The 20,377-nt window shown below is 62.6% G+C and overlaps 3 protein-coding genes across 3 annotated transcripts; all 3 read left to right on the top strand.

Annotated features, from left to right (window-relative positions):
* Positions 1 to 84: 84 nt before the first annotated feature.
* Positions 85 to 1,194, top strand: LMXM_34_2020 (conserved hypothetical protein; the record flags this gene model as incomplete). The annotated part of the gene is made up of 1 exon (XM_003879148.1): positions 85 to 1,194. One exon carries the CDS (start codon positions 85 to 87, stop codon positions 1,192 to 1,194), a length of 1,110 nt encoding a protein of 369 aa, XP_003879197.1.
* Positions 1,195 to 3,067: 1,873 nt separating this feature from the next.
* LMXM_34_2030 (hypothetical protein, unknown function) lies at positions 3,068 to 7,333 on the top strand (the record flags this gene model as incomplete). Its single annotated transcript, XM_003879149.1, has 1 exon — positions 3,068 to 7,333. The coding sequence occupies one exon, from the start codon at positions 3,068 to 3,070 to the stop codon at positions 7,331 to 7,333; it is 4,266 nt and encodes a 1,421-aa protein (XP_003879198.1).
* A 1,411-nt stretch (positions 7,334 to 8,744) lies between these two features.
* LMXM_34_2040 (putative ankyrin repeat protein) lies at positions 8,745 to 19,934 on the top strand (the record flags this gene model as incomplete). Its single annotated transcript, XM_003879150.1, has 1 exon — positions 8,745 to 19,934. The coding sequence occupies one exon, from the start codon at positions 8,745 to 8,747 to the stop codon at positions 19,932 to 19,934; it is 11,190 nt and encodes a 3,729-aa protein (XP_003879199.1).
* Positions 19,935 to 20,377: the final 443 nt, after the last annotated feature.

Raw genomic sequence — 20,377 nt, forward strand, 5'->3', positions numbered from 1 at the left:
TGTTTTGCATGCTCGCGTAGTACTTCTTCATACGTTCTCCTCTTCCCTTTCGACAGCACCTCAGTAGCGAAAATGTCTCGGCGTATGTTTGTGCGTAACATGAACGGGGAGTTGTCCTCGACGTGGCGCCACGGCGGTGCGGAGGCGAACACAATGGGTGTCAACGTCGTAACCTTCGGTGCTACCGGCATCCTTGGCCACCACATCCACGCCGTGAACTGCTACCACGGCTACACCAGCATCCTCCCCTTTCGCTTCCGCTCTGGTATGCCGAGCAGTGTGCGCCAGATGCGGTCGAGCGGTGACGGCACGGTCGGGCAGAACTTCGACACGGATTATGAAATCGACAAGGAGTTTGTCGTCAAGGCAATTTTAGAAAAGGTGGACAACGTCATTAACGTTGTCGGCGCGTGGCAGGAGCCGGCATGCTACGAGAATAGTCAGTCGTGGTTTTCGATGGAAGCAATCAACGTTGAGTGGCCACGCATGCTAGCTAGGTGGTGCCGCGAAATGGGCATCCTTAAACTTACCCACATGTCTATGGTTGGCGCGGATTTGAATAGCCCATCAAAGCTGCTGCGGCAAAAGCGCGAGGCTGAGATTGCGGTGCTGGAGGAGTTCCCGACGGCCACGATCATTCGCGGCACGGACATCTTTGCCGAGAACGACTTCTCCTACTCCAAGTATCTGAAGGCGCAGCGGTACATGAAGATCGTGCCCGTTCCGAATCATGGCCAGCGCATCCATCAACCGGTGTTTGCCGGCGACCTTGCCGAGGCGGCCGCCCGCTCGCTGCTCCTCGATCACACGGAGGGTCGCATTGCCGAGCTCGGCGGCCCGGTGCGCTTCACCACGAACGACCTGCTGCGTTGGTGCTCCGAGTGCAACAATCAGCGCCACCTGACGGTGCACCTGCCGAAGATTGTCTTCGACATTGCCTGCCACATCAACGAGCGCTACCCGATCCACCAAGGTGCCTTGCTAGGTACGAAGGCACCGGCGTGGAACAAGGACTGGGTCGAACGCCAGTTTATCGACAACTGCGCCATGCCGGAGCGCGACCCGGATTTGCTCGACTGGGAGGACTTTGGTATCCCACGAGAGGACCTGTATCGCATGGAGGAGAAGTACTTCATCACATCGGTGATGTGGTCCAAGTGTTCGCCGTACCTCGACTACGGCTACCGCATGTGAGGAGTGGCCCTTCCCTTTCCACCAGTAGAAAAGAAAAAGGCGGAAAAAGGGAAACAGCTGGGCGGTCTACCTATGGTCATCTGCGCCCGCCCATCCCCGGCTCTGTTTGTGGGTGTGTGGCGAGTGAGAGCAGCCGCGTCGCACAAATCGACGTGCTCGTTGTCGCCTTTTTTTTCTGGAGCGTTTTCGGAGCTCTGGGCCTCGCTGGGTTTTGGCCCTCATCGCTCGTCCCCCTCCTTTTTTCTTCCTCCGCTGGCCTCAAACCGCTTGTGTTTTCTTTGACTCGCTTGTTGTCTCCGCTCGTGTGGGCCTGTGAAGCGGCGGCGGCGGCCATCACGATGTTTGGGCATGGGCGCTTGTGCGCGTATGCATGCAAGTGTATTCTGGCGTGCGCTCCTTCCTTTTGTGTGCGTGCGAAGGGCAACGCCCTTTCTTTTTCGTCTTTCGCCATTTGTTTGCCATCGACCGCACCAAAGAACGCAAAAAAACAAGAAAACGGGGCGCAGCAGCACAAACGGTCCGGGTGAGTAGCGGGTCGTCACGTGCAGCGAATCAAACCCAGGGAGGGCAAGCACGTGTGCGGGAGGGGAAGGAAAAAAAGCAGCACACGTAACGATATCGGGTCGTTGCATGTGTCCCTGCTTCTCCCCTTTTTTCCTCCCTGGTGGAGACAAGGCGACGACTCTAGTCGGCAGTGAGGAACGGCGTTTGTGTGGGCTGCCGAGGGAACGAGGGCAGTGTGGCGGAGCAGAAGTAGGGGCAGACATGATGGGAGGAGGGGGAGGGGCGTCGAGTGAAGCTTTGGTGAAGACAGCAGCGCACGGTGTATGTGTGTGTGCCGTTATATGGCTCTTGTGTTTTCGAGTGTTTATATTTCAACTTTCCCTTCCCCCTGCCTCTCTCCGGGTGGTACATGGCGCTGGGCCACATCCCTCTCCCATCGCGACCCCCGTTTGTCTGCCTGTAGGCACATAGCACATGGCACATGGCACTTCACGTTTTGCGTACGCTGAGGGCCCAGCTGTCTCCCGTCCGTCCTGGCATCTCTACCACTCCTCAATTCTATTGCTGAATCCAGCCCCCTCTCCTCTCATCTCCTCCTGCTCCATTCTCTTTGCTATGTTTGTGCATTGCAACGTCGAATTTTTCAGCACACCTGCCCATACCCATATCCCCCCCCCACCCACACTCACGTATCCAGGGCGAAGCTGCTGCGCCCCCCTTCAATGAGCAGAAAAGCCGGCGCAAGCAACGCACGCAACGAAAAGATTCCAGTCGCTCAACTACGCTTGCGCGCAGTCGCTGGCGCTCTCTCCTGGGGCATTTCTTTTTCGTACACTTGAACCTGTGTCACAGGCGTCACCCTCCTACTAACGCTGCACAGCTGGGATGCATTCTGGACAGGTGCATGTGGCGCCACCAATACGTACCGGACATCTACGCTGAACCCGAGCTCTTGTTGACACACGTATCTTACCCTTTCCCTTTCCTTCCTTTGCAGAAGACAACGTATCGTTTTATACAGCTTAGATTCTTGATGCACGCGCACATACACACGCCATCTGTCGCTTGTTGTGTCTGGTTGATCTGGCACTTCCCTAGAAAAGATTGGCCTGCAGTGCGGTTGTGCATCATACATATATACATATATAATATTGTTTCCCCTCTCCTCTGAAACCAGATTCTGTTCTCGTTGACCACCGCCGTTTTATGGTCGGCATGCGTGCGCGCATTCGCCCACTCCATCTTTCTTCTTCCTTGGTGCAACCCTCACGCACACCTTCGCTGGAGCGTGTGTAGAGGGTTTTCCCTCTCCCGCCCATATATATATATATGTACACACACACACACACACAGCAACGGAAACGCAAGCATGCCATCCTGCGTCTTTACCCGTACACAGGTGCTGGAAAGCCTCTCCGACGAAGTTGCTCGTCAGGAGGCGGAGTCGATTCCAGATTTCGTCTACTTTTTTCTGCGTGATGTCTTCCTCGCTGTTGACGAGGACGGCGACGGCTACGTGACGGGCGATGCTGTATCACGCCTGTTCCCAGCCCTCGCGTCTGAGAGGGCAACAAAGGATGCCGCCTCGTGCTCTGCAGCCTCCGGCCTCATGACGCCGACGGTGCATCCGACGTGGTGGAGTCCGACGTCGTATGTCGCCCCCACGCGGTGCGCCTCCGCTACCCAGCAGCGCCCTTTGGACTTGTGCGGTTTCATGCAGACGTACTGGCCGATGGTGAGCGATAAGATGGCGCGCTTCGTGGGTGACACATGGAGTCAGCAGAGCAGCGACAACCTCAGCGACTCTCGAAGACAATGCGCATCGGTGGGTCGCCAGCCCATCTTCTCTCCCTCTCCGTTTCGTGATGTCTCGGCGTCGCCGCTACGGGCACAGACGACCAGCCCTCTCGCTGCTTTCGTTACTGGCGGCCGCTTAGCCCCGTCGTCTGTTTGTGGGTCGGATCCGCTGATGGAGAGAGAGACGGTTTCTCCGGAGCAGCACCGCCTCTACCGTGAGGCTGTTCGGTGTCTGTGGACGAGCAGCTGCCCGCTGTCGCCACATGCCTTCACTCCCTCCCCTGCGCCGTCTGTACCACCACCAATGCTGCTGCCTTGTCCGCAGCGTCTTCTGACGGAGAGCGACATGGAGGAGCTGCTGGTGGCCTTTTCTTACCTGGACAGAAACCAGAGCGGGTACGTGGGCGTGGCGGACGTGGCCGCCGCACTGCAGTCGCTCCTTCGCACAGCCGCGTGCGCTGGCCACTGCGTCGTCTCTGCCCACACACCAGAAGAGGTGAGTGACGAGGTTCTGCAGCTTGCAACCGCGATGTTGCGCGTGGCCTTGTCCACGACCATCGCAGCGGGCGATACTGCTGCCACACAGGAAGTGCCTGCCTCTTCGGCACTTTCTTCCTCTAGCGGCTCCCCGGCTGTGCCCTCGTCGTCTAGCAGCGATCCCTGCGTGAGCTGGACGGTGTTCGCGCGTTCCTTCCAGTGTGACACGGGCGCCTTTCCAGCAGAACTCATCGCGTGGTGCGCAACGTGCGCTCGCACAAGCTGCGAGCTGCCCGCTCGCGCGCTGGCCACTTCGCCGCAGTGGATGTCTCCGGTAGAGTGCGCCTACGTCCAGCAGCTGCTCGTCTCGTACGTGGACCTGCTGTGCGCTGAGAAGGGCAGCGTCTCTCCTCGCCCGTCGTCGACTGTGACGGAGAAGGCAGAGCCGGCGCCAGCTGCTGCGCTCTCCCTGCGCCTCTCTGTGAACACCCACTTCACAAGAAAGCCGCCGCAAAGCTGCCAGCCGGCGGGCACCGGCGGCGATCGTCGGCACAGCCGATATTTGTGCCAGACGCATGCGACTGCGGTCGCATTGCAGCAGTGGTGTCAACGCGCGAACGCACAAGCGAAGCACTTGGCAGAGAGCGACATGACCATTCTACCGCTGGGTCTGCTGGAGGCAAGCCTTCGACAGGATCTACAGGCATTCCTGTTTCCTAAGGCATTCGAGTTCTCTGCCGCGGCGGGTGCGGCACTGGCGGAAGTGTTGGAACACCATGTGCAGGCCGTGTGCGCGCTCGCACAAGCTGTAGCCCTCCTCCCTGCTCTCTGTCATTCCGCGAACGCGAGGATGGAAGGCAAAGCATCGCTACTTTGGGGTCTCGCCGGGCATCTCGGGGAGTCGGTGCACGTGGACCTGGACAAGTTAGTCGACGTCATCACCGCCGATCCGCGGTACTTAAAGCTGGAGGTACTGGTGCCTTTGGAGTCACGGCTGGCTGCCGTCGTAGACGCTGCTCGGCACCATCCGCGGCGCCTCGTTGAGGAGGCCGTGGGGCTTGTTTCTGTATTTGTGCATGGCGCAGGGCTGGACGGAGGCTCAGATCTTGCGGACGTGCTGGAGCTGCGGCGTGCGCTGTCTACGGTTTCCCCTTCGCTGGCGCGGCTGATCACCGGGGCCACCAGCTTCTGCGCGGGCCGACTGCGCTTGGAGGAGTGCATGGCCACGCTCTCTGCCCACGTCCTGTCGGTACCGCCGCCTTTGCCCGTGCCCGTTTTTCCAGCCGTTGCAGGCGCTGTTCTTGCAAGCGCGCCAGTGACCACGCACGACGACTCGGTGATCACTTTGTGCGATCATCCTTGCTATGCAATGTTGCAGGACGCGCGCTTGCTGAAGGCATCGTGTGGTTGGCTGCGCTACGCGTGCCGACGGATGCCACCCCGGGAGCAGCGCACTCTCATTGATGCACTACGGCTCAGTTGCGGTAGCAGCAGCCGAGGAGGGAGCTTATTCAAAGCTGCCGCTGGCGGCCTCGGTGCAATCCTCGATGCGAGGCTCGACAACAGGGAGCAGCAACGCCCTCTTCCTGCGTGCGACGTGTACAGTGCGGTGCTGCCACGGGTCAGGGCAAGCTGCTGGGTATGCAGAGTGGACCCTGTCGTGGCGGCGCACGCCACGCTTGTACTAATCGCTGCCAGTGGCAACGCCGACGCCACCGCTCTGACGGAGGAGTCTGTGTGTTGGGCGGGTGTTCACACGTTGCTGGGGCAGTGGGTCAACGCCCAGCACAGCCGCCGGTGTCTTTTAGAGAGCACCGATGCGTGGGCTATGAATGCCATCACATGTACTGCTGCGGAGTTGGGACTGCCGTGCTGCCGAGCTGTGAGCAAAGTACTTTGTTACCTACCCGTCGCATCATCAACCGCGTCGCGTGTGGTGGCTGTTGAGGAGGAGGAGCTGACGCAGTCTCTGACTCGTGTCGTCGAGTCCCTCTCTCTGTGGGCGACTCCGCCGTCGGCGAATCCAGAGTGGCAGTCATCTTCCGCCGCGGCGTGTGCGCGGCTTGTCGACACGCTCGTTGGCTCGTGTCCTTGCCGCGAGTCAACGCTGGTGGATGTCTCCACGCTGCTTCGGCGGTGGCTGGAGGCGTATCCTTTGCCGCTACCAGTTACGCATCTGTCGCTGTGTTGCGCTGTCGAGGAGGTCGGGTCTGTGTACTACACGCTAAAGCGGCTCGCCGCCTCGGAGGAGACTCAGCGTCGACGAAGCGAGACGCCGGCAGGCAGGGATGCGGCGCCGCCTCACACTGTCAGCGAGGGACGCGCAACCGCAACTGCAGTGAGCAGACAAGTCTCCTCTGCACCTGCCGTGACGGGCATCAACCCGGTGTGCTTGTCGGAGCTTCTGGAGAACGAGGACCTTCTTCTCGCTCTGTATGCCGTCAGCCCGCCAGAGGCAGTCGGTGTCTGGGGAGGTGCACTGTGCCACCTCGGCGCCTTGCTTCGCCCGGTGTTGCTGAGCTCGACGGGCGTACGAGTGTCGCTGGACAAGCTCAGTGCGCGGCCGTCGGAGAGTGAAGGCGCTGTGGCCACGGCGGAGCCCAGTTTGACATCTTTTCCACGACCTTCGATGGCCACCTCGCATCGAAACGGCGGCCAAAGTTCCTTGGCAGACGCGATTCTGTCCATGGCTGTGCCTGCGTCTCTGCAGCACGCCATGGCTCAGCTCTTCGCCCGCATCGACGTCGAGGGCAGAGGCGCAGTGACCGAGGATCAGCTGCGCAGTCACCGATCGCGGGTGCCAGCCTCTGCCCGATACGGATGGCACCGCTTTGTGACCGCTTTGTGCAGCAGCTCTGCTATGACCTCATCGCCATCGTCGTCTTCTGGAACGACGCCGTGCTCCTTGATCGCTGGCGGTCTTTCAGTCGGAGTACTTCGGTCACATCGGTGGAGCCGTCGCCCCCGTGCTGCTGTAGCGACTCTGAGCTGCCCTGGCCAGGCTCAGCCACAGACGGAGCAGACCGCATGCTCGTCTGTCGCCACGCAGCACACAGACGACGACGCGGCCACCACCTATAGCCTCGGAGATATGCTTATGCGCATGGCGGAGCTGCGTGTCTGCGTCCAAGCGCAGCTCTTGGAAGAGAGTAGCACGCGGGCAAAGGCCGAGGCGAGCGTCGTTGTGACCCGGAAAGCGGGCTCTGCACTGACTAGGGCTATCACGGATGCTAACTCGCCCTTGTCGATGATAGCTGGTCAGAATGCGACGGTCTCTTCGCCACCGACGGCGGGGACGGCGCAGTGGTGGGCAACGTACCTGGAGGAGGTCTGCCGAAGCTACTCTCCTCTGGCTCTGTAGTGCTGCGCCGTACGTCGGCCAGCGGAGTCGCTTTAGTCGGCGGGATGCAGCAGTTGCCCATCCCTTTTTCGTTTTCGTTTCCGGTGTACCCTTGTCGTTTCTTCACCCTCCGTGCCTCTGCACAGGCGGGTCAGCTGCCTCGCGCGCCTGAGAAGGGGCCAAGGGTGAAGCTCAATTAACATGCAAGCGAGTGGCGGCTGTCGCTGATATTAGGTAGAAGCGGCGGAAGCTGCTGAGCGTCTCATCGCAAAGGCGCTCGCGATTGAAGTCTGCTTCTCTTTTTGAAGGCTTGTAGCTCGATGGGGTGCAGCTTTCTCCTGGTTGCCATGGTGGAGTATATGCTGTGGGCCATCTTTGCCGCTGCTGAACCTTTCTCCCCTCACGTACACACACACACACATAAACCCACACCGTCGTCGTGCGGCTGCACGTGTGCCCCTGCACTTGCCGTGTAGCGTGCGCTTTACGGCGAGGAGGTTGGGGGTTGGGGGTTGAGGGTGGTAGGGGGGGGGGGCGACTCCTTCTCCTCGTATGCAACCCCTTCTTCAATCATACTGTCTCGGGATTCCAGGGGCATGCACGCACGCGGCCACTTATCCCTTGCCTCTCCTCTTCTCCTTCTATGCTCATCTTTCTTTTTTTCCTTTTGGTGTTTCGGCGCCAGCACCCACTCACACACTCATTAAAGTCCCTCCGCAGGGGACCGTCGCTGAGCTCCAGCACACGAGATGACTGGGACGGTGAGGAACAGGAACTCTGCCGCTCGCTCTTTTTCTGTCGTTCTTAGGAGGAGGAGGACACCGTGTATCGTATCAGGCGCTCTCTTCCCCCGCTCCACGTAGGCCCCTTCCCTATCCCTGGCCTCGCGAGGCTCTCCCCCCTCTGGGAGCCTTGTTTTGTGTAAACCGGAGCGCAAGTGCCTCTTTAGACTCTTTTTTGGCGTGCATTGTTGCCGCGGTCGACGCATCTCGCGTGGTGCCGCCACACCCACTCCATTTGCTGTCCCTGTTCTTGTTCTCTTCCCCTCCTTCATATTCTGAGGTCTTTGTGTCCGACCCCCCTCCCCCTTCCCACCCTTCAATCGACGGGTTGCCAGAGCGGCGAGCACACGTGCATCACGTGCGCCTTCTCGCGCGTCTTTTGCATCTGCTGTAGATTGCGGTCAATTGTATCGCCGTTGCGGCGCCACCGATTGGACAAGCGGCTGCGCATGTCGACTAACCCCTCATGGTGTCTTGGTCTTCTCACAGGCTGCTCGTACTGTACCGCACCACCTTCTCTGCGTCTTCAAGGCGTTGTGGTGGTGTGAGCAAGCACAAGGTGCGTCGTGAACCACATCTCTGCAGCGCATCCAGTATCTAGCTTTTTAGGCATAGCAACAGAGAAGCACACCGACGCGGCACTTGTAGCGATGGAGGCACCGTCCGACTTCACACCGGTTCGCGCACCTATTCTGTGTTTGGTGTGTACCGCCACCGCGTGTGGCAGCCAACTCATTGCGACCATCAATGTTACGCTAGACACCACACTTGCTGAGGTGCGGTCAGTGCTGGTCTCGCTGGCGACGGGAGGCGACGGGGGGCCAGCGGCGGTGAAGAAGCCGCCGACAAATGTCTCTGCCCAGCAGGCACAAAGGATCGGCTCCTCCCCATTGCACCCGTTCAACTTCACGGAGACGTTCAGCTTTGTGCACTGCGGCGGCTGCCGCGCCTACGCGCGTGCCAAGGAGGCGTCACTCCATCTAGAAGATGTGCTGCCGCGCTACCCGCGCTTTGGTGTCCCGCCGGCGAGCCTATCGGCAAGGGAAGGACTATCTTCAAGCACCGCGGTGCTCGGCACTGCGACGTCAGGGGGCAGGCGACGTGTGTGTCCGAGCAGCTGCACGCGATGGCTCCCCGACGCGGCCCCGCCGCTGGCGGTGGTGGCACACCCGCGCCGGCAAAAGGAACGCCGATCACACCGGCGTCACCAGGGTGTTTCGCACCAGGCGGAGGAGAAAGGCATGTCTGGGCTGGACGCATCTCGCATGCCGCGCCAGAAGCGCTATGCTCTGGCGGCCCTCTTTGTCACCCCAGGGGACCATGCTGAGGGCGGGCTCCGTGCAGAGCGCGTGGTGGCGGAGCGTCTCCAGCTGCAGCTTCCCGACCCACTGCGCGGCTTAGGGGCTGCCGTCAGCGGCCCAGGACTCTTTTCTCCCGCCACGCTCGCTGCCAACTATGGACGGCCGTTCCGCGTGGAGGCGTGGTGCTCTGGCGTGACCCGGTGGAACGGCAACACAGAAGACCTCCTCGGTCGCACGCTTCTGCACGAGGCGGCGCAGGTGGGGAACGAGGCTGCCGTCCACTTCCTGGTTTCGCAGCCGTACGTCGCTGTGGACGCGACCGAGCGGCAGTCAGGATGCACCGCGCTGCAACTCGCTGTTCTAGGGAATCACGTGGGTGTTGTGAAGGTGCTGCTCGAGGAAGGCGGCGCCAACCCACTCATTTCCAACCGCGCTGGCGACACCCCGCTCCACGTCGCGTTGGAGCGCCGCCGCGCGGTGCTGGTGGGGCTGCTGTGCGCTCGTCTGCGCGCGCTTCAGGTGCCGCCCGCGGCGCTGCAGGAGGAGTCTATGCGCAACAGAATCGGCTACACCCCAGTGGAGCTGTTTCACCTGTACTCGCCCTCCCTCGGCGACCTTTGCCGCGATGGGGCGAGCTTGCTAGCTGTAAAGTCACTGGTGCATCACTACTTCTTCTCTCCCGACGAGGTGACGGCGCGTGATGCGTTTTCCGGCCAAAGCGTTCTGCACGCAGCCGTTGCGGGCGCTGGCTTGGATGTTGTGCGGTACGTCGCGGAGGACCTGGGCCTTGCCGAACGTCTCTCGGTGCCTGGCGGCCCATACGCAGAACTCCTGTGCGATTATCGTCGGCAGACACCGTTGCACGTGGCCGCCACCACCGGTGAGCCGGCGTGCGTGCAGTACCTCCTTCACAAGCTGCCAGCTTCGTGCCTGACTCAGCCAGACGTGAACGGCAGCACCCCTCTCCTGGCGGCGATGAAGGCGCGGCGATGGCGTGTGGTGGAGCTGCTGCTGGCGCAGTGTCCGCCTGGAACCCTTGCGGCCGCCGTGCAGGACCGCAATGGGCTCTCCGCGCTGCACTTTGCCTGCAGTCTTGGGATGACCCGCGTCGCAGCCATCCTTTTGCAGCACCACAGCGCCGTTGCAGCGCAGCGCTCCGTTGGGGCAAGACCACCCTCCTCTTCCTCCTCCACGTCCTCTATGGTTGCTGATGTGCAGTGGGGGCCTCACTGGGAGAACATCGCTCTCGTGCGGCACAGTGCCCTGCGCGGCCGGCTGCGCGAGCTCGAGGAGCGCGAAATCAGGTGCCAGGCTCAGCGACAGCAGCGGAGCGCCGCTGCAAGCGGCTCCTTGACAAGTCCCAGCGGACGCGGCTACTGCCCACTTGCCGAGGACGCCGATCCAGTGACGGCTGTCAAGGCTGCTCGGCAGTACCCATACGGTGGGGCGCGGCGCGGCTACACACCACTGCGATGCGCCCTCCTCTACGCCGTGCGCAGAGGCAATGGCCCAGCCACCGTGCCGGTCGACCTCCTCCGACTTCTATGCGAGTACGGCGCGCTGACGGCCGAGACGGCAGATGACACTCGCGACCTTCTTTTCTACCTTCTCACCCACCGCTCTGATGCCGCTGCAGAGTCGCTCTTGGCCTGGGTAACGGAGCGCTGTGCCGCTGCGGTCGCGGTGCTGCGGTGTGACAACGTCCTCCTGTGCCGCTTCTGCGCTCTAGGTGATGCCATAGGCGTGCGCTGGTGCGTCGAGAAGCAGCTGTGCGACGTGCAGGCCACGACTGTGAATCCACTCGTGGCCTGCGCTGCTGCTGGTGATGCAGCCGCCGCGGCTTTTCTAATCGAGTGCGCCGGCGCAGACGTGAACGCCATGGCGGGTCATGAGTCTGCCCTCGCAGTGGCGCTGCGGGAGGGCCACGAAGAGGTGGCGCAGGTTCTCATCCTCAGCCGGGCAGCACTTTCTTCTCGGGATGGCTCGTGGACTGCGCTTCAGCAGGCGACAAGCTCCAACTTGGAGAGCGTGGTTCGCGGTCTTCTGGGATCTCGCGCTATCGACCCATTCCACGTGTCACGCGTCCTTCTTTGCACGCTGCAAGGGCTCGTGTACGAAAGGTCGTCGAGGAGGCGCGAGAGGTCTCGCTTGGCATCATACCTGGCCCGTGCCTGTGATCCACTCGCCTCCGAGGTGCACCCGACAGAGCTGCTGCACTTGTCCGCTGCGGTGGGGTGCTTTGGCGTCACGCTCGCCCTGGCGGAGCGCCTGCAGGCACTGCCAAAGACGGTATGGGCGGAGCTGCTGGCAACAGCGCCGCCACCACCGCCTCGCCCAACGACGCTGATTGAGCCCACTTTGGTGCCTCTCACTATCAAAGCTCCGCGACTGCTGCCGAACCGTCTGACCGGCCGGGGTGGCCTCTATTGTCCACCAAAGCCATTTCACCGACTTGTCGTGCCCACTGTTCGGCGGGCCACCGTCGTGACGCTGCTGCACCGCGTGAAGGTGCGCGACGTGTACAGCTACGCCGTGGAGGCAGGCCAGATCGACCTGGTGCGCTCGCTACGGTACGGCCTCCACCTGCCGCCGTGGCCGTTGCGCGACGTGCGAGGGTGGACGGTGACGGACTACGCGATGGCACACCAAAGCCGCAGCAGGGCGTCTCTTGTGGCGCTCTTCGTCGCTGCCGGCATTGCGCCTGCAACGCGGCACGGGCGGCGCATGCTGCACAACAGCGGAGATGGTGCGTTGGTGGCGGCAGTGCACTACGCACAGCAGCAACGCTGGAAGACGGCGACAGCTTCGCAGTGTGTGGCCGAAACCGCGAGTGACGGTGGGGCAGAGGAGCGTCGCGCCGGCGAGCAAGCCGCCACGACAGCGCTGGAGCTGGTCGCTGACACCCTCTTCTGCCTCGTCAATGCTTCCGCAGAAAAGCGAGTGAGTGATGGAGGAACTGCAATCGTGCGCTGCGTCTTGGACGCCTTTCTAGAGACCCGCTATCTGAGTGACTTCCACCGCATGCCGTGTGCGTGGCTCGGCCGTGTCGTGGTGGCCTGCGCTGCGGCGGGGCGGTTGGATGTGCTGCGACTGCTCAAGGAGCACTACAGTGTGGACCTAGCGCAAGACTGGCTCAGTGGGGCTTCGGGGTCGCCGCTGAGTGTGTCTGGCACGCAACCGACGCCGCTTCTCATGGCAGTGCACCACCGCCACAGCGACATTGTGACGTACCTCCTCAAGGCTGGATGCACCGTGCACGAGCGCAGCTGCCCCAGCGCTGCCATGGCCGCCCACGTTCCGCTACGGAACATACACGCCTCGCTAATCAGTCCGCTTTGCTTGGCGGCGTGGAAGCGCGACTATGTGTTACTGCGCCTGTTGCTGGCGGCTTCGCCACCGCTCCGGCCAGAGGATACGGAGGAGGAGGCCGGCCGCAGCGTTGGCGATGTATTGCGTGGACTGGTGATGAGTGCGTGTCCTGGCATGCAACGTGAGGCAGAGGTGGCGTTGGCCGACTGCGTGCGCGCACTCGCCACGGCTGGCCACCCGCTGCGGTTTGCCGGCACGGTGCGCGTCGCTGCGGCGAAGGGACTCGTGCAGGTGGCGCAAGTGCTCGTGGAGTGCTACGGCGGTGCCGCCCTTCTGGCCGACTTAGCTGTCTCTCTCGATGGCGGCGACGCGGAGGCGGGTGAGGATGCAGAGGACGTCGCCAAGCCACGCGTTCGGAGGCAGCTGACCGCTCTCGCCTACTTCGCCGCAGACGCGCGTCTCGTGCCGGCGCTTCGCTCTCTGTTGGTGGAGCGGATGGTGGATGAGTATCAGCTGGAGTCATGGAGGCTGACCACGCTGGCCGCTACGGTGCAGGCGCTGTGCCGCAAGGGTGGCCGGCGTGGCGCGCGCGTGACGGCGGCGGCCGTAGACTATGCACTGTGGCGCGGCTGTGCTGACGGCGCTGTTGTGCTGCTGGCGCTCGGTCTTGTAGGGCACGGTGTGGCGCCAGCGCCGCGTCTGCCGTGTGGTGCGCGTAGCGCTGTCACACCAGTCTCTGCGCCGGCGCTGTCCTTGTGCCTGCACCTCTTCAGCGTCCTTCGGCTGTGGCACAAGCGGTGTGGTCAATACAAGTCCTACACAGTGCTCCACAGCGCCGCAGAACTCGGCTATGGGGACGCGGTGAGCGCTCTAACGGCGGAGATGATGGGGCTCCACCTCCCCGTCGTGGGCTCCGACGGCGGCGGGTCGGCGCTCTCGTACTCGAACACCCGCGCCACGGTCACCGCACCGTCGCTCTACGCCCTCGCCGCGACCCACACGGATGGGTGGAAGTGGTTCCCGTACTTTGAGCGCGTGGAACTTGTGCTCGACCCTCGATCCCTTTACATCGCGGCCCGCGATATATTTGCGCTGATCTTCAGCGGTTTTGGCGTGTCGCAAGCGGTGGACCGGGTGTGCCGTCGCGCGGCCCAGCACAAGCTCTTGGGCGACGTCTTCAGCGTCTTCGACAGCACTGGGACTCCTGCGGCCGCTAGTGCTAGTCTGGGTGACATGCGCGACTCCGGTGCGCTGAAGTCGGTGGCCGATATCGGTGGCGCGCCGGCAACAATGCACGGGTGTGCAGTCTCGATGCCCTTTGTATCTCGCCAGCTGCAGCTGAGACCGGCGGCCTTTTTCTTGGCTGGGGGAACCTACGTTCTCACGAGCATGACGTCGCTGACGTGCGCCATCGCGGCCGGCAGCCTAGAGTGGGTGCAGTACATCGCTGTACAAGGACCTTCGTTGGTGTACCACCGCGCCACAGCGACCCGACTTACCACGGCAGCAGACAGGAGGGCGACCGCGAAGGAGCGCCACGGGCGGCTGCAGGCTACAATGGTCGCTGGTAATCGACCCCGTTCATGGAACCCGCGGCAAGGATCAACGCGCCGTCCGCGGCACCGTCCTCACCGCTGCGAGGCCCGCCTCGACGATGGTAGAAGTGCAAGTGCCGCGTCGGTGCATATCGCAGATGACGTGTGTCGCATGGACGCGTTGACGCTGTGCATGACGATGCTGGCAGAGGCGCACCTGCGTCGCCAAGGCACCGCCATGGCGCAGACGTACGAGGATATACTGACCCACTTGATCTCCTGGCCCGGTGCCACGCCGCGCAAGGAGACGATCAACCTACTTGCCATTGCGGCCGCTTCGCTGCGGAGGTGGCCACTTCTGATGCTCATTATGCAGCAGGCGGACCGCCTCTACGCGGCGGGGCTGATGGAAGACATGGATGATCACCGCCAGGAGCAGCAGCGTCAGTCGGCACCGCCGCGCTACTTATTCCCGTTGCTGCCGGAGGAGCTTCCGGCCGTGTTGGCACACGTCATCGGCAGTACCCGGCACGTCATGCATGTCGTCGCCCGCTGGGCCCCAAAGGACATACTCATCGAGGTGGCTCGTCATTGTCAGCGCTCCGACGTTGAGGCGGCCGTAGATGCGCGAGGCTGCACGAGCGTCTACCACGCGCTGCACCACCGACAGCCGTTTGCGCTGGAGACGTTTGCAGCCCTTCGAGTGCCGATGGGCCAGCCGTGCCGCATGCGGCAGTGCCAGACGCCACTGATGGTCGCCGCGGCTCGCGGGCGTACGGCATTCGTTGTGGCGCTGCTCAAGCCGCATCGAGTGAATCAGAGGGACAGGGAGGGCCGCACCGCGCTCATGCTTGCCGCCGCGCATGGACACAGAGCCACCGTGGAGGCACTCCTGGCGTCCAACGCCGACGTCTCCCTCGGCGACTCGTGCGGCCGCACAGCTGTGATGCTGGCTGCCTTCGGCGGCTACGACGATCTCGCCGTGCAACTCGTGCAGAACTTCTGCCATGCCGGCGACTTGATGTCCGCGCAAACGTCTGTTTTGCACTGCGCGGCGGTCGGCGGATGCTGGCGCACCACGGCTGCGGCGCTAAAGCTGGCGGTGCCGCCCGGCGCACAACTGATGGGTGGCGGCGCCGAAGCCTCTGCGCTGCTCGCGCTACGCGAAGACATGGACGGGCACACGCCGCTGCACCTCGCGCACGCCTTTGGCAGGGCGCGAGTCCTGCATGAACTGCTGCAGGTGCTATTCAACTTCTGCAGGGAAGGGGGGACAGCGCAAGGGCTGCTGGCGCGCCTGAGCACGCATGGAGGCGGCGCCATTGAAAAGCGGCTGCTGCTCTGCGACTCCACGCTGCAGCGGTACGGCTGGCTGAGCGGTGTTCTCGAGGTTAACGCTGCACTGGAGGAGAAGGTGCGCCAAGGGTATGAGCAAAGCCCCGCTGCGCGTGGGTTGAAAGCGGGGGAGGTGGTCTATCAGCCTTTCGCACCGCCCTTGCGCAGCGCTGCGTCGCTGCTGCTGTGGTGCGTGCAGGCCGGTAACACGGTTGGTCTGCGCGTGCTCGCTGACTACAACGTCGCGGACGACTGCGGCGTGCTCCACGTGGCTGCCGCAAACGGTTCCCTTACGGTAGTGAAGCTGCTCGTGGAACTGGAGATTAGCGACCCATCGATACAAGACGTGCGAACGGGCCGCTACGCCTTTGAGTGGGCAGCGCTGCACGAGAACGCGGAGTGCGCCTCTTTTCTTCTTACCCACACCGTGCTCGACTGCGCCGCGTTGCTTGACAGTTGCATGAGCGCGAGCAACGACGGCGCCATGGGTGCTGAGGGGGCGCCACAGGAAACAAACGGAGGGTGGACGCGAGAGGGCGAAAGTGGCAACGCGCCAAGAGCGGGCGACTCCAGCTCAGTCGCGTCATCTGCTGTGTCGCTGCTTCACGTGATGGCCGGCCACTGCAGTGGCCAGCTGCTGCTGCAGTTCGTTGAGCAGACCCTGTCTACCGCTGCTCGCACATACATGGTGCCATCGATCCGTCACGGTGGCGCGAGTGGTGAGCAGAGTGGCGCAGAGGTGATGAGCTTGGCGCTCTACCGCGTGCTCCAGCGACCAGCCGGGCCGTCGCGTCTCACCCCACTAGAGTACGCGATCGCGGTCGGCGACCCTGCGGCGGTCTTACACACGGTGCAAGTGCTGCAGTGTCTCCAGCAGACAGCTGACGCGCTGAAGCCGGCGCTCCCGTCGTCCGTGCGTTTCGCACCGATTGACTCTAGGCGATCCAACACTGCCGGTACGGTGCGGTGGGACGATGGGGAGGGCATCGTCTCTCTCCAGCCAAGCAACCAAGTGGCTACCACCCGCAACGGGGCGGTGTTTGTGTCCAAGTCTTTCCTGAACTGGGTGCCAACGCTCAGCCCCGCTGTGCGTGCCATCCTCTTTGACGTGCTTGGCATGTGGGAGGTGGCCAGCGTCGCTGGCTTCGCTCCGCAGCGCCACGTGGCGCAGGGCTCTCTAACGACGCCGCCCACAGACGGTAGCGCCAATGCGTATTGTGAGCGCGAGCCACAGCAGCGGCAGCAGCAGCAGCAGCGCGGCGAGGATGAGGCGGCAGCGGCTGCTGCAAGGAAGAGGTCTGCGTCTGCTCTTGCGGGCACGCAGCGCGTTCGGTTCAGCGATGTGCGCCTTCTCGGCATCCACATGCTTCAGCAGGACGACTACTGTGCCGAGCTGCTCCATGACTTCTTCACGCCAGATCACGAGCGCGAAGTGCTGCGGCTGTTCCTGCAGGACTTCCCGTACAAGATCCGCTACGAGCCAGATTCGTACCGACAGTGCAGTCTGTCGACCCAGACGCAGCTGCTGCGGTGGCTTGGTACGTCCCTGGTACTCAGCACCTACGATGTTCCGCCTCCGAGCAGCGTCCCGACAACTTCGTGGGCGGCGGCCAAGGAAGCAGAGCGGGAGAAGGTGGCTACCGTTGACTCGATTGAGATACATGTGGTGCCTCACCGCGGCGAGGAATTTGCCGAGCTCACGGGCATGGCGCTCTCGCACTCCTTCTACTTATCGACGGCCCAGCATGCACTGGTCATCCCGGACGTGATGGCGACGCTGCCCCGTACACTGTCCACACAGCGCGAGGTGTGGCGGGCGGAGCTGGCGGCCGTAAGTGCACGTGCGACTCGACTGCTAGAGCGCCAAGCGCATCCTGTACTGCAACGCAGCACCGTCACCGTCGACTGGAACCTCTCGACAATGTTGAGTGATGGGACCATGAGTTTATCGGCAGACCTTGACCGGTACGGCTCTGTCTTTGTGCGCGTCTGTGATGCGCTGCGCACCTTCATGGACTGGGTGCGTGGCCCGCTTCGGAGTCTTCTTGCCGAGGTAGACGCTGCAGATCTTGCGACGGTCGTTGTGGGGGTGCGGCATGGCGGGATGGCTGGCTTGCAGGTGCGCTTCCGGTATGTCACCGAGGATCGTGCCGTCACGCGCTTTCCAACGGCGCCCACGGCGGCGACTTCTACCGCGGTGATGTTCAAGAGTGCGACGTACCCGTCGTGCTGCATCGAGTTCAACGAGGTCACACATACAGACGTGGTGCACGCCTGCGAGGCCACGATTGGGCGGGCCATTGCCGCAGATGTGGCCCTGGTGCGGGTGCACCACACGAGGGACCGCTTCTTGCAAGTTGCGCGCCGGCTTCTCTCCGCGCCGAAGGGGGTTGCGGCGGTGTCGACTACGCTACCCCGATATGTAGATGTTTCCAAGGAGCGTGATCAAAACGCTGCAGCGCTCTTGTCGCCGTCATCACCCGGAGACGCGGAGGAGCTGAAGAAGAGCAGCTACACAAAGAGTGCCAGTGGGTTAGCCACGCCACCGCTGTCGCCGGAGTTGCTTCAGTTCAAGCTCGAGCTGGAGGGCACCACGCTGGACGCAATGCCGGTGCAGGAGTTTGAGCGACTGCTGCTGGACGAGACGGCGGCGGCGATCGACGCAGTGGTATCGCCGTGGCCACGTGCCTCGTCCCCGTCGCGGAAATCGACGGCTGACGCAACGACCAAGGCGTACGATGCATTCCACTCCGCTTCGATTCTTAGCGCCGCGCTCGTGCGTCGGCTGCGGTCCGTCCTTGTGCTCTTCACCACACGTCGCGAGGCGATGGTTCGACTCAGCGGCGACAAGCTGATGCTGTGCTTCACTGCCGACGAGACCCCGTCCCGGAGCGACATCGCCGCGGAAATCACGCGCACACTGGCGCAAGAGGAGTGCAACGTGTACCAGCGGCGGCTAGCAGAGGTTTACGATATGATGACGCAGCGGCTGACGGCGTACCTGCCGCAGGCAAAGCTCGTGGTGGACGTGGAGGCGATGCAGCGGCTAGCTGGTGACGATGCGCACATGCTCTCTGCGATGCGACTGTTGGTGCATCAGCAGAGTGAGTGGGTACTGCAGCGACTCGTGGAGGGGGTGAGCATTGGGTGGGACACGGAGCTTGGCGCCGTGGTGCGGCGTCATGTACTGCAAGTGACGCTCACCTTGGACCCAGGCCTCTACGGCACCTGCTACCTATCTCCTCAGGGTGTTTTTGCGTACTACTGCCCCTTGCTGTGCCTGGAGCGGCAGCCGCCTGGTGCGCTGACGCCATCCTCTCTCCCCTCGTGGCAGCTGCTGAGTTCGCAACATATTGCGTCGCTGCTGCTCATGCAGCTAGCGGTTCGCGAACCGCAGGTGCTTCAGTTTGTGGATCGGAAGCGGAGCGTGGCGTGCTGGACCACCGCGCGCCGCATCCCGCGCCGCATCCTTCCTGGCGGTCCCGTCCTCATCGAGGTACAGGCTCGCAACTTGTTCAATCGGCCTTTGCGCCGTGGTGGGGAGCAGCTGTTGCTTATGGGCGAGGTGGAGAAGCTGCACGTCGAGGACGCCGGTAAGGGGCGGTACATGATTCGCTTTGACTCTTCCCAGCGGGCCGGCAACCATCGTCTCTTCATTCTCCTTCACGGGCAGCCCATCGCACAGTCACCAATGTGGTACACGGTGCGGCCCGGCGTGGTAGACCTCAACCGCACACGCGTGCGCGACACGTTTAACGCAGTAGTGATAGGTGTGCCCTTCACGGTGCTTCTGCAGCTCCGCGACGCCGCCGGCAATCGACTGCTCGCGGCTCCCAAGGGCTTGACGGTGGCGTGCGCGTCCCCTGCCTCAATGGTACAGCTGCAGACGTGGGGGTGGAAAGGGCCTGGCAGGGTCGCGGTGACGCTACGAGTGCTGCCCGCCGTGCCCACCAAGACGGCGCTGATCATCTCGCTCACGCTCACGTGCCAGTCGGCTGCCACTGGCTCTACTGCGGATGGCGCTGTCTGCACAGCTACGGTGCCTCTCCCGGCATACTCATGCGTCGATAGCAAAACTTACCAGCGTGTCTGCCGCGTGCGCCGCGGGCTCATTGCGGATAGCGGTTCACCTACCAGTCACCAGAACCTGTACGCGTATCCGGGAATGGCGCCGACACCCCGCATAGCGCCCCCGCAGCCATCAAGCCTCTACTTCCGCCAAGCGACGCGGCGTGCGGTACGCAAGAAGCTTGCGAAAGAAGCAGCCGTGCTCGGTGGCGCGCTGAGGTACCGCTATCCGCGCAACGTCGCCATGAAACGGCTAGAGATGCGCACCAAGATAGTCGCAGTAAAGGGGTAAAGTGGTACAAGACCGCGCGAAAAAACTGTCTCCGATTCCGGCAGCACGGCTGTCACGCCCACATCTACATGATGACTAGTGTGGTATAGGGGCTACACAAAGATAGCGGGAGGGACGGGGGGATGGCCGACAGCTCGGTGCAGCATCCGCGAGGAATCAAGGATTGCCTGAGCTGATTCGAGTCCGTGTCTCACCTGCATGTTTCCTGTCGACCCTGCCCTTGCCAGTATCACTCTGCGGGTCTTTCCATCTCTCTGCGTGTGCGTTTGTGTGTGTCAGTGCCATATTGAGGTCGGTGCCTGTGTCGGTTGAATGGGTGGCGTAGCGGAGAGACGTTACCATAGGCGCAATCTGCACACATCTGCGCATAATTGTAGACGAAGCGAACAACGAAGCGGCAGCTCATACTGGAGGGACAAGTCAGATGTCTTTGTATGCGTCGG

The sequence above is a fragment of the Leishmania mexicana genome, chromosome 34, assembly GCF_000234665.1.
Source record: "Leishmania mexicana MHOM/GT/2001/U1103 complete genome, chromosome 34".
Taxonomy (NCBI): Eukaryota; Euglenozoa; class Kinetoplastea; order Trypanosomatida; family Trypanosomatidae; genus Leishmania; species Leishmania mexicana.